Source organism: Cololabis saira, chromosome 13 (assembly GCF_033807715.1).
Source record: "Cololabis saira isolate AMF1-May2022 chromosome 13, fColSai1.1, whole genome shotgun sequence".
In the NCBI taxonomy this organism is placed as follows: domain Eukaryota; kingdom Metazoa; phylum Chordata; class Actinopteri; order Beloniformes; family Belonidae; genus Cololabis; species Cololabis saira.
The window spans coordinates 29,706,753-29,720,107 of NC_084599.1; the positions used below are offsets into that span (position 1 = coordinate 29,706,753).

A 13,355-nucleotide genomic window follows, 5' to 3' on the forward strand; every position below is an offset into this window, starting at 1 on the left:
TACTGCTAATCGTCAGTGGATAAGTAACAAATAAAAAACGTTCTGTTTACCGTATTAATTGATTTTTCAAAAATGGATTACAGGAACAATAAATTAACATATTATACATTTACAGTTAAGTGAAATGGGTTCATTCTTACAGTTTTACAAGCATGCGTGATCATTTATTTATTCAAACCCTTCTACTGATCTAAATAGAATACAAATTGTAGTACTCTGTCCACCTCTGATTGTAACTAACCCTGCTCCTATTAGCCCTCTTTTTCCGCAACTTTTGGTTGGTGGCTGTGACTTTAACGACGCTAAACTTCCAAACAAATCAAGTAGAAATATGTTTAATTTCATTTCATACCCCTTGGTATCCTATAGAAATTCAATCTTACAATTTTACCCCAAACATATCATCACCATGCTACGAACAAAATATTTAAAATTTCCAATCGCTCCCAAAGCAAAAGAACTCCATTTTAAAACCTTAAATGGTGTATATCCATCCAGTGATCTGTTGCGACAACGATTTGGTATTGAAACTAATAACTGTATGTTCTGTGATGGATGTGAAACTACTGATCACTTATTTTTTGATTGTATGTATTCTAAAACCCTTTGGCAGGATGTACATGACTGGCTTCACCCAAAGGTTTTTGACCTGCAGGACTTCTCACGTGAAGCTATTATTTTTGGACTTTCAATGGACAATAACATTGATGATTTCCTTATCAATAATATTATAATTCTAGGTAAATTCCACATCCACAAATCTAAGTATATGAAGGTGAAACCTCGTTTTTGTGTATTCCACAACGAATTCCTCCATTTTTTTAAAGCCCTTAAACTCATGACAAAAAGAAATGCAATACAACTTTTGAACACAATTGAAGAATATAATTTATTGGATAAGCCCTAGCCCCTTAAGTTATTTTCATTTTTTATGTTATTTATTTTCCTTCTGTTCTCTTTATGCACCTTTTCCCTGATACATGTTGAAAAAAAATGTGATGCCTTGTTGTTTGTATATGAATATATTTTCAATAAAGAGGAAAAAAAAAAAAAGTTGAGGTCTGGTCACGTGGTTCAGTTGAGGGCTGGTCACGTGGTGCACGCTCTGTCCAATCAGCTGCCAGAAGACGACGGCTCGTAATTTTGAACAGAGATCGAGCTGCAGCCTCGAACGCTGCTGTTTAGATGTTTGAAACTGAGCAGTGACACATATTTCTCCGAGTAATGGATACTTCTGATTCTCGCCACACACAGTGAACTTCAAGAGAAACCTTAGCGCTGTCTTTTACGAACATGAGCTCTCATATCATCACTCCTGGACCGTACCGAGCTACAAAACTGGTGAGAAAACGTTCATTAACTGGCTAACTCCCAGCTAGCTGTTTCGTCAAAGTTTACGTTTTAACTGAGCTTTTGATACGATTTACACATATCGTTTCTTTGTAGCTCTATTGTTTTTTTGTACATGGGTTATGCAGCGTTACATCAAGTATCTTTACCACGCCCAGACATTGGCTGCTGTTTATTTATCAGTAATGTCAAATTACTTTTCTTTAAGTCTCACAATATTTGAAAATCCGTAATCGTCTCGTCCAAAATCTGTTAGTACGGCACAGCAAATCCCTAGACAATGTGTGGACAACGTTTTGGCATTTTTGGCTGAATCTGACTGGAATCGAATGACAAATATCATGATTTGTGATTATGATATCGATGGAAAAATGATTGTTTTTTTTGCGGTTGAATTGGTTTGATATTGGATATTCAAAGACATCCATTTAACTTGTGATACATACCACTGATTTTGGTCATATTGCTTGTGATGCGTTCATGGTCATCTAGACTATATATCACAAGAGAGTAATTATTATAAAATCATATTATGGGCTGATTTAATGAGGTTTAATGAATTCAACACCCATAAAACTTGTGATACATAACACCAATTGTTTTCAAACCACTTGTGATGCGTTCATGGTCATCCAGACTATATATCACACATTTATGGGTGTTGAATTCATAAAACCACATTAAATCAGCCCATAATATGATTTTATAATAATTACTGTTTTGTGATATATAGTCTGGATGACCATGAACACATCACAAGTGGTTTGAAAACAATCGGTGTTATGTATCACAAGTTTTATGGGTGTTGAATTCATTTGGTGTTGAATTCATTAAACCTCATTAAATCATCATTAAACCTCATTAAATCAGCCCATAATATGATTTTATAATAATTACTCTCTTGTGATATATGGTCTAGATGACCATGAACACATCACAAGCAATATGACCAAAATCAGTGGTATGTATCACAAGTTAAATGGATTTCTTTGAATGTCAAATATCCAATATCCAATATCAAACCAATTCAACCGCGGTTTGGTTTGAGCAGATTAAATCCTATTCCTGTCTGTGATCTTCAGACAGGAATAGCCCCTGCTATACTAATATGTAATCTAAGACAAAGTTCATGTGATAAATTAACAGTTGTGATTATATTCACAGATAACGTGAATGTTTTAGGTTATAATGTAGTCACATCCCTTAAATTCAGGGCTACAGGTAAAAGAAAAATGGATTTCATGATTATTATCAACTTTTATCTTAAGAGCAATGATTTTTCTCCCTTAAATACATTGCCATCCTCTTATTTTGCTGTATTGTGAGCAAATATAATGCATCAATTTATCAGTCAGTGGTATCAGACTATGGGTATTACGATGGGAACTGACTGGTATAGTTATTCCACTTTTAGATGGAAGCGTCACATTGAATTGCAAAAGTAGTTTATTAAGTTAAAGCAGAAGAAAAAAGAACTGCAGTAGCAAACTGGAATTAGGCTTTCGGCGATGAAACAGGTTCTTCAAAGAAAGCCACAGCTGTCATTAAAATATACTGCAAAATGTGTTGTCCTGGGTGACCTGCTCCTGTTGAATCTCTTGCTTATATGAACATTTGGAGCTGCAGTCCAGTGTGCTGAATTAGAAATAATCTCTTAATATTTATTGAGGGTGTTTCTGAATGTGTTCATTTAAGCTAGAGAAGAGCAGGCAATAAGCTCATGTTTTTAAGTTTGATGGCATGTCGGGTGGTAATGGCACTAACTGATGAACTAATATTTAATTTAATCTCTTTATTACTTTGTGTGCAGTTTTTTGTAACACAATTGCTTTATTATATTGTATTATGGTTATTCACATCATAAATAGACATAACGATCATGTGTCTGTAACCAAAACCTTTGGTCTCTGTCCTCCTTTCAGTGGAATGAGGTGACACGTTTGTTTCGGGCTGGTATGCCGCTTAGGAAGCACCGCCAGAACTTCAGGCATTACGCATCCTGTTTTACTGCCTCTGCTGCTGTGGACTGGCTGCACCAGCTGCTCCAGAGCAACAGCAACTTTGGGCCTGATGTCACCAGACAACAAACCCTTCAGCTCCTCAAGAAGTTTCTGAAGAACCACGTGATTGAAGATGTGAAGGGTCGTTGGGGAACGGAGGATCTGGAGGACAACAATATGCTGTACAGGTAAGTTAACAACATTCTGTAATATAGAAATGTAAGTTAAGGGCTTCACATAAATTAAAGCAGGCCATTTAATTTTTTTATTTTTTTTTTTAATTCTCCCAACAGATTTCCTTCCACATCTCCTCTGAAGCCTATTCCCTGTCCAGCTTCCAACTCCATAAAGAAAAGACATTCCCTCAGGGACAGGGAAGGTTTCTTTAAGTTTAGAAGTGTTAAGAAGCATGAGACAGAGACCCATGTGAGTTAGACTCAATATATGTTATTTTGTGTCTCCCAATTATGTCCAAATGTCATCAAGAAACAATTGTAATGAATGAAGTGATGCATTTGTTTTGAATACAAAATTTCAGTGAAATTCATTATTCTTTAAGTGTTACAGTGTTTGTTTGTGCTATTTTCTGTTGTTTCCAGGAAAATGCGGATCCTGCTGTCCAAGTACAGAGGAAGGAATTGAACCAGCCAATGGAAGATCAGCAGCCCCAGAGACGAGAACTGAGGGTGGAGGATGAACAGGAAATCTGGAGGGACATCACCCTGACTCAGTATAAATGCCCAAATTGAACTTAAAACCTTGTTACTGTATTTTCTGGACTATAAGCCGCTACTTTTTTCATAGGTTTTGAACCATGCGGCTTATACAAAGGTGCGGCGATTCTGTGGATTTTTCTTCCACCGCTAGGGGGAGTGCTAACCGGAATTAGAATAAAAACTAACACAAAATAAATGCAAAGAAGAATACGCTACTTCTTCTTTAGCAGATAGAAGTAGAAGCAGATTTCAAACAGATAAATAGATAAATAAATAGCGGTTATTTTCTTTTGGTTCTGTCCTGTTTTAATCAGCAAAGTTGCTGCCGTGTTAAAAGACACTGTTAGGAAAGGATCTTTTTAGGTACAAACATGTACATCATTTACAGTTCAAAATCCTTGTGTACATGTAGTAAATATCTAATCTAACAACATAAATATCTGCGGCTTGCATATCTTTTTTTTTTTTTTTTTAATAGAGCGGATGCGGCTTATATACAGGTGCGGCTTGTATATCTTTTTTTTATTATTATTTTTTTTTTAAATAGAGCGGGTGCGGCTTATAGTCCAGAAAATACGGTATATATTGTTTCATAAGCATGTATGCAATAATTATTCCTAAATGATAGAACTTACACCAAAGCACAAGCAGATACGCAATCTAGTGGATGACATAAAGATTAAAGTCCTACAGTTGGACAGCAAGGAACATTCTCTTGACTAATTTGAGCTTGTGTTTTTCTGTTTCAGTCTGCAGAGAATTCTGGGTGTTGCATCTCTCAGTGAGGTTTTAGACCAGCAACATGTAAACCCACAGAACATCATTCATAATATGACCAAAGTCAACAAACATGGAGTAGTCTCACTGGATGACAAGACAAGTATGTTTATTTATCACCACCGAATGATCGTAACATTATAAGTATCACAATGTCATTTTACAACACCATGAGTTCTCACAAAAAGAAAATCTGAGTAATGATGACCATGGGGCTAAAACCAGTGAGACGTATTGGTTTATACAACCCACAAGGAAAAGAATGCTGCACTGATCTGCTGTGACTGACAACCATTCTGACTTGTCAACCGCTTCTAGATGACCTTCCTCATTGGGTTTTGTCTGCCATGAAGAGCCTGGCCAGCTGTGAGTAGCACCAACCGCCTACAACTTGGATCTTTTAGAAAACTTTCCTTTTGAAAAACAAGACATGCTTATTTGATTTAGATATTTTATATTCAAGAAGTCAGAGTACAACTAAGCCAGACATCTATTTTTAGGGCCAAAGTACGACAGCGACCAGCCTTCCTACCCTGGGTTTGAAAGAGATGTCTTCAAAACTGTGTCCGATTACTTCTACAGTCTTCCACATCCATTGCTCACATTCGAACTGTATGAACTGTTTATCAATGTCCTGGGTAAGTTTCCCATTTCACTTTTACCTTAGAGAGTCCAGCTGTTGGATCTCCGGTGTAACTGTCAGGGACTTCTACAGGACCGTGTTGCACATTCATGATGACATGCTGTCTCTAGTGATCGCAGTGCTTGATGTCTAACAGCGTTATTGACTCCTAACAAAGGTTTTGGTTGTTTGTGGAGTCCTAACAGAAATATGAGCACTTCTGTATTTTGTTTGTATTGGTGTTTGTTTTTGTCTGATGAGCTGATGTTTCTGTATGTGCAATACAGATCTGAACTAACTGGACCCTCTCCCTCTTCTTTACTGCCTGTTTGCACTGACACTCTGCCTGCACTGCTTGGCTCCCTGCCTTTCTTCTGATCTGCATCTGCTTTCAGTGTGCTGCGGGTACGTCGCAGTGCCCACTAAGCTCCAACGTGGGAAACGCAAGAATTCAGATCTTCCATCAGTTGCGCCTCCAGCTAAGTCATCATTTCGCTCTACAGAGTGTCTCCTCTTGTCGCTGCTCAGACAAGGATCATGTGATGAGGCAGAATCCCCCATGAGAGATGTACTCAGTGGGAAATTTTACTCACAGCCGACAGAAACAACTGGAGATGGGGCTGGTGCAGATGCCGGTCGCTTAGGAGGCAGCTGCACGAGCCTCAACACGGTCCTTTTCCCCAGACCTCAAACTAGGAGTTGCTCACTGGAAAGCCTTCTCGACGAGTCTGCCCCGCTCACGCGGCATCAACTGTTTCTGTCCAGCGACAGCCTGGCATCTCGCTCCCATAGCAACAAGGGCCAAGATGAAAGCCCTGCCATTACAGCACAGGAAAGTCACTCAGGCTTTAGATCTGTGTTCAAAAAAAATCCTGCTACTTGTGAAAACACTCCAGGAGCTACAACTAGGAATGGACTGAGTGCGGTTTCCATGACTCGGCCATCAGCTATGCAGAAGGCCCGCTCTTTGCGGCCCCGCAGTGTGGGCAGCTGTCTGGACATTGTCGTAGAGACCTCTGAGGAGGATGTCAAAGAGATCAAGTGGCAGGCTCGAGCCGCCAGCTGTTTCAACGTGAACGCTCCAGCAAGCCAGCATCACTCTTCTTCAGCGTCACGTCCTCCCTCATCCTGTCATCCCGCTTCTTCTTCCGATCATCTTTTCTCCTGCTCTATTTCACCTTCTGCAACCAAAGTACAAGGGTCTCACGCTGCTGCAGGACCCACCGGCCCCAGGCCCGCCGCCAGTACCTCTAACCTTTGGACGCTTCCTGCACCTGCTGTTCTCCGACGCTGCCTCAGCTCTATGGATGTGTCCAAGCCGCCTCGACCCGTTTCCCTGCTCAAACCACCTGTCTTTGTGCCCGTCAGAAACTTCCAGCTCCCCCAACCCAAACCTGAGCACAGTAAGACCGTCTCCACTGTTTGTCTGTCTGCTGTGTTGATGTCTAACCAAATTAACCTCATCTAACATCCTACTAACGTGAGAGTTTTCTGTCTGGCCCACAGTAGAAATACAACCTTGTTCCACTCAAAGGGTGATGTAGCTATGTAATTCAGTGGAGATTGTATTTTGTGGTCTGTTTTGTTTTTTATTTATTTATCCTGCTTTAGATTTGTCTTTCAATGCACTTTTCTGAAATTTTTTATTTTTTCGCTAAAGTGAAAGAACTTATCTAGGAGGCAGTGGCTTCAGTATTCAGGTGAATTGAGATGACAACCATACATTGTACATCATAGACCTGCATGGCTCTGCTAGAACCTAAACATTTCTGTTGCAGTTATTAATGCAAAAGACACTCCAAGTGCTAGAAAATGTTCCCATCAACCTGCATAATGTTTTGTTGTTAAATCTTACCCAACTCATCTCTCACTTTAGCTGTAGTTAATTAATCTTGTCATTCATCCATTCATTTGTATAATCTAGTTAATGTGTTGTGGTGATGAATGGATGTGGTTATGAATTCAAATTGTTTTCTCTATTGATTTTTTTTCTTTTTTTAAGAAAATAAGTGTCTGTCATCAGCTGGTTATGGTTGTGCTTGTAGGCGTTCTCCGGCCTCAGTGTGAGCGAGTGGCCATTGAAGCTCTGCAGCTTTGCACTCTCCTGCTGCCCCCGACCTCACGCAGGAAGTTGCAGCTCCTCATGAGGATGATGTCTCGCATCAGCCAGAATGTGGACATGCCTCGCCTCCACCCTGCAATCGGCACCCGGACGCTGGTGAGGGTCCATGCCATGCAGAGCCTGAAATCCTAAGCGACAGGATCAACCACACTGTTGGTGTGGTTGTTGACATGATAAACTGGTGCACTCATTATGATATTCAATCAATCAAAAAATTCAAGTGATTTATTATATCAACAATTTTTTTCCCCTACAGTATTTGCTTTATTTCAGCGAATATTTAGTTTAAAAACGACAAACATCACCAACCCCCATGGATATCATTCGCTGTCAGTTATCATTTGTAAAAGTTGGAAGTGAATCGTAACTCAATGCAGATTATTGCATGTCTTATTTACACCTACACATTAATCATTTTTGACGTGGACCATTCATTTAGGCTTCCCTGTTCTTACTGTTTTTTGGTTCTGTCCTCCAAAATGAGGGTTTTCTGAGGAGGTAACTTGCTTGTTTAGGTTTTTTAATGCAGTGTTTCGTTGAACTAAGTTGGTTGAGCTTACAGTACGAAGCAAATTCAGGGTGAAATTCAGTTCACAGTAAATCTCCAAATACTGCCCCAACGATGGGAGACCATAGACATCTTATTCTGTAAAATTGATCAGATTCTTGAATTGCATTATTTTTTTCTTTTCTGTTTTTTTTTTTCTCAGATGGTTCACACGTTTTCAGGCTGTATCCTGAGCAGTGATGAGGAGTGTGACTTGGATGAGTTGCTGGCCACCAGACTCGTGTCATTTCTCATGGACCATCAACAAAGCATCCTCTCAGTCCCAGAGTACCTAGTCAGTGCCATCGGTGACCACATACAGTACCTCCGCACGGTGCAGGTACAAGTTATCTCATGGTTGCAGCTGATTCAGGGATGAGCCAGAAACCCCTTGTTAACACTTTAAGGCAGCGGAACTGAGAGAAATATTCATTTTTAAAGTTCATATTTTTACATTTTATTGATTCATCCTGATGATTCAGAGAGTCTGTGAAAGACTGACTTTTACTGCTCTGATTCCAGGTCCCTGTTGACTCTGTTCCCAACACCAACAGCGGCGAGCCAGTTTTCGCCCCATTACCGATCTACTTATTTTGTCGACAAATAAGCGGTGCTGAGTTTGAAGAGCAAAAGCAGGCGTCTTCCCAGAAAGCCATGGAGGAGCTGCTGGAGATACTGCTGACGGATCAAAACATAAGTGAAAAAGACAGAAAAAAGAAACTGAAGCAGGTAATGTAAAAAAAAAAATCCTCAGATGCTTTTGAAGTAGTCTGTGTGTGTATATAAGTACAGTAGAGCCACTGCATGTTGGGGAGAAACAGACAGAAAATGAATCAGAATTTCAATAGATTTCCAAGATGAAAGGTGACCAATCACATTGTCCATGTCCAAATGAAGTTTTTAAATAAAATTGGCAACATCCTTTCTGGAAATTTGTAACTACACTTTGGCTGCAGAAATCTTTTCCAGGCTCACAGGTTTTATAGAAGCTCCTTTACTCGACCCTTTTCTTTCCCTTAAAAAAAATAAAATAAAAATCTACAATCAGTTATTTGTAAAGCATCAGGGGCAGATGACCCCTGTGAGGTAACCGGTCAGCATCTAAAGTTTGCAGCATTCGCTGACATTTATTTTAACTCTAATTCAAAGAGTTCTTTTCTTTACAAATGCAAAATCATAGCTGGTTTGGTGGAGCCTACAGCTCAGGTTTAGTTGAAGCAGGTTCAGGAAAAATTGAGTTCAGGATTTGTTAAGCCTTCCTTCTAGGATACCCTCTGATCTCTGTTAAACCAGCACAGATCTGCAGGTACAGCGAAGAGTTATTTTCTGTGTCACATTTTGGGTTTTCTTTAGTTTCAGAAGCAGTACCCAGATATCTACAAGCAGCGGTTCCCCTCCTCATCCAGGGAGAACAAAACTGACAAGCCAAAGATTAAACCCCCACTCCTCAACATCAAGAAGACCAAAGCTTTCAGCATCAGGAATTAAATAACTTTTTGAATTGGACTGCCACTGGCACGCCCAAGAGGAAGGTTGACGGGTCCTTTCACCTTGAAGACATAAACATTGTTACAATGAAGCGGAAATGCTGTTATGTCTCAGTTGTGTGCTGTGTGTTAATGCAGAGTGGAGGACTTTAATGTATGACTGTGTGCGTGTTTGTGCGATATGTGGAAATCTGAGTCAAATGAAGGCATGTGGACTGATACTTCAGAAGAAGAGTTCCTACTTTAATCTTTTTTTTTTTTAACTTTAAGTTGATGTTCTCAGTCAAATGTTTTACTTGTCATATTTTCTTTTCAGTTGTACCACCTTCATTCTGTTGGACGTTTAATTGTATTTGGGAGAGATTCAGAACCAGTTTGGACAGGAGATGCAATTTTAACATCACTGGTCACCATGGTGATCATTAGACTAGATATCTTAATTTATAAAAACATTGGGAGTAGTGCTAGTTATCTCAAACCTTTTGGTAAATATTTTATATAGTTTTATTGACATCTTGTATCAAAGACGCCCAAGTTTTACTTGAAATGTTCTCTGGTATTTGAGAAGTCTGATATTATTTTGTTTGGGTCATTTTAAATAAGCTTTAGTCCTTTTCTGTCATTTAGAAGCTTTTTAAACTGATGTATTTTTTTTTTTTTGGGAGTTGTTTCAGTTATGCACTCCATTTTTTTTCTTCATGTATTTTTACTCTGTTAATTTAAACCGAAACAGACTTGACCAGCTTCTTCCCACCTGTCTGTCTCTTCCCTGCTTGAACTGTAGATTATTTTGCACTGAGTTTAGATGTTGTGAATAATCAGCAAACTTGTGTAGGTTATCTCAGTTGTTAAATTATGCATATTTAAAGCGTATTACTCCTGAAGAGAGGGTGGAAACGGCTTACAGTTAAAACATTTTACTGAGGCTTTGTGCTAATGCAGCCGTGCTGACGGCTTGTATAAACGACCTCAAAGTTTTACGTCATAAATTTCCATACCACATGCTAAAAGGAATATTTTTGAAGTTTTAAATGTTTTTCACATCCCACGTCATCTCAGATTCTTCTTTTCATGTGTTTAATATGAAATACAGTATTAGTTCTAACCCAATGTTTATACCTCAGATCAAGTGGTACGTTTTGTTGGTGTGATCTTATATTTCATCAAGGTGTTTGTTTGTTTTTTTTTTTTTTAACAAAAGGTTTTTACATAGGAATCTATGATGTGCACCTACAACTCTTTATTATTTACTATGCAAAGTTCTGGGAAATAAAACTGTTCAGCTGTGAGACTGTACTGGTGTTTATGTTGGATGGGCAGAGTTTATACATTTAGAAAAAAGTTACTACTTTATCATACCTAGCAGCATTTAATCTTTGACACTTATCATTCAGCAGTTTAATAAGGCAAGGCAAGGCAAATTTATTTGTATAGCACAATTCAACACAAGGTAATTCAAAGTGCTTTACATTGACATTAAAAGCGGCAAGACATAATTAGACAGTAAATAATTCGACATAATTAGACAGTAAATAACAAATATGATTGAATAAGATGATAAGAAAAGAAGTAAAATAATAAAAAGCACAATCTGTTAAAAATAAGGGCAGTAGAATACAGCAGGTAAGTTTAATTTAAGAGTACGCTTGAGTAAACAGTAATGTTTTTAACCCTGATTTAAAGGAGCTGACAGTTGCAGCAGACCTCAGGTCTACAGGAAGTTTGTTCCACCGGTGAGGAGCAGAATAACTGAACGCTGCCTCACCTTGCTTGGTTCTGGTTCTTGGGACACAAAACAAACCAGATCCAGAAGACCTAAGGGGTCTGGGAGCTTCATAGGAACTAACAGATCAACCATGTATTTTGGTCCAAGACCATTCAGGTCTTTGTAGACCAGCAGTAAGATTTTAAACTCTATCCTTTGACTCACTGGAAGCCAGTGTAGTGATTTCATGACCGGTGTAATGTGGTCCAGTTTCCTGGTGTTTGTAAGGACTCTGGCGGCAGCGTTCTGGATCAGCTGCAGCTGCCTGATAGATTTCTTGTTAAGGCCTGTAAAGATGCCATTGCAATAATCCAACCTACTGAAAATGAATGCATGAATAAGTTTTTCCATGTCTTGTTTAGACAGAATCCCCTTAATTCTAGCAATGTTTTTTAGGTGGTAATAGGCAGATTTAGTGATAAACGTTAGATGGCTGTTGAAGTTCAGGTCTGAGTCAATAATTACACCAAGATTTCTGGCTTGATTTGTAGCTGTCAATGACATTGAGCCAAGGTGAGCGCTGATCTTTTCCCTTTCATTTTTAGGGCCAGTAAATGCCATATCCTAACTATTTAACTATTTAAGCCTGACTCTCAAAGTCCACTTTCATTCGAAGGCTGCTCACAAGTGAAAACTTACACCTATATTACATCTGTCTATCCATAAATGTTAATTCGGTTTGTTGAATGTCCAAATGGACCAGATCTGAACCTAACTTGAAGTGACGTTTGAGACCTGATCAAAGTGTGAGCTTGAATACTTCAAAAGTATCGTGTCACAAGTGTTTCAATATTTTAGCCTCTAATTTTAATGGGAAAAGTCCAACAACATTATTAAAATGTGTCCTGCTCTTCACAGGAGCTACCTTCTATTGCATTTTTCTTTCACATTAGACATAAAAATGATTATCAAGACAGCTGGTAATATAACTTTAATTTGAGCTTTCACATATGAAACTATTGATGGGCCAGTTTTAGCATAAATACATTTTAATTCCATGTTAACTCAACAGAGGGCTTTACTCTAGACTCCAGGTTTGAGTTTCTAGAATTTCCTATGGAATGGGGAGTTGCTAACAGATTGGACTCAGTAGGCAAGTACTTTTACTAAAACCTAAAACCCTTCTGCCTGATGAAGGTTATTTTCCGGGCTGCATCAGATGACCCTTCTCCATATCTAGAGTCTAGAGACTCTGGGCCCTCCCATGATGCACCAGACGGTTCTCTAACTCCGCTTTCTGTGCTTTTCGTGTTTGTATATGTCTTGCTTTTTTTTTTTTTTTACTTTATAGCTCTTATCCCTCGCCTAATCTAAGTTAGTTGGCATATTTGCCCTGTCCTTCCACCCTGAGCAAAGGTTCTGGTAGATATGTCCTCCCATTAAAGGGGAGGCAGTCTTTTTCTTTGTTTTCTTTTCTTTTTGGTGGAAAACAGCATTTGGAGGGGGGTGGATATTCAGATCATAATGACTCTGTGGTGGCGTCGCCATCTTTTATGGTGTGGTTTGCTGGAGCAGCAGAGAGGAAGAGACTGCACAAAGTGGTGAAGAAAGCCGGCTCTGTCCTGGGCTGCAGTCTCCATCCTGTGGAGGTGGTGGGGGAGAGGAGGATGGTGGCTAAACTGTCATCCATCATGGGCAATGTCTCCCACCCCCTTCATGAGACTGTCAGAGCCTGGAGAGCTCCATCAGCGACCGGCTTCGTCACCCGTGATGCATCACTGAGACATCACAGGAACTTCCTCCCCGCTGCCATCACACTCCACAACCAGGCCTGCTCTCAGTAGCAAACGGACAATAACAACAAGATGTGCAATACCTGTCTACCTCATACACATCCTACCTGCTTTTTTTTTTGCAGTTTTCTTTTTCTTCTCGTACTGCACTACTTTTATTTTCATTCCAATGTATACACTGTTTATATTTTGTAATTATATATTTTTTCCTTTTTTCACTGCATGTGTATGTTGTG

At 39.2% G+C, this 13,355-nt stretch overlaps 1 protein-coding gene across 2 annotated transcripts; it reads left to right on the plus strand.

The window, feature by feature from the left end:
• Nucleotides 1-1,154: 1,154 nt before the first annotated feature.
• depdc1a (DEP domain containing 1a) lies at nt 1,155-10,910 on the plus strand. 2 transcript variants are annotated; one of them, XM_061738599.1, is made up of 12 exons: nt 1,155-1,341; nt 3,273-3,538; nt 3,644-3,776; nt 3,950-4,080; nt 4,816-4,946; nt 5,162-5,209; nt 5,344-5,481; nt 5,861-6,868; nt 7,511-7,683; nt 8,298-8,474; nt 8,657-8,863; nt 9,488-10,910. In XM_061738599.1, exons 1-12 carry the CDS (start codon nt 1,294-1,296, stop codon nt 9,620-9,622), a joined length of 2,595 nt encoding a protein of 864 aa, XP_061594583.1. In that variant the 5' UTR covers nt 1,155-1,293; the 3' UTR covers nt 9,623-10,910. The 2 variants fall into 2 exon arrangements, with proteins under 2 accessions (XP_061594583.1, XP_061594584.1); XM_061738600.1 differs by lacking the exon at nt 5,861-6,868.
• The last annotated feature ends 2,445 nt before the right edge of the window (nt 10,911-13,355 follow it).

Bases quoted from the DNA above. Each gene is read 5' to 3' on its own strand.
- depdc1a (XM_061738599.1), top strand. From the start codon at position 1,294: ATGAGCTCTCATATCATCACTCCTGGACCGTACCGAGCTACAAAACTG. The intron at 4,081-4,815 runs GTATAAATGCCC...TTTCTGTTTCAG, and splicing joins AGGGACATCACCCTGACTCA to TCTGCAGAGAATTCTGGGTG. The intron at 6,869-7,510 runs GTAAGACCGTCT...TTGTGCTTGTAG, and splicing joins CCAACCCAAACCTGAGCACA to GCGTTCTCCGGCCTCAGTGT.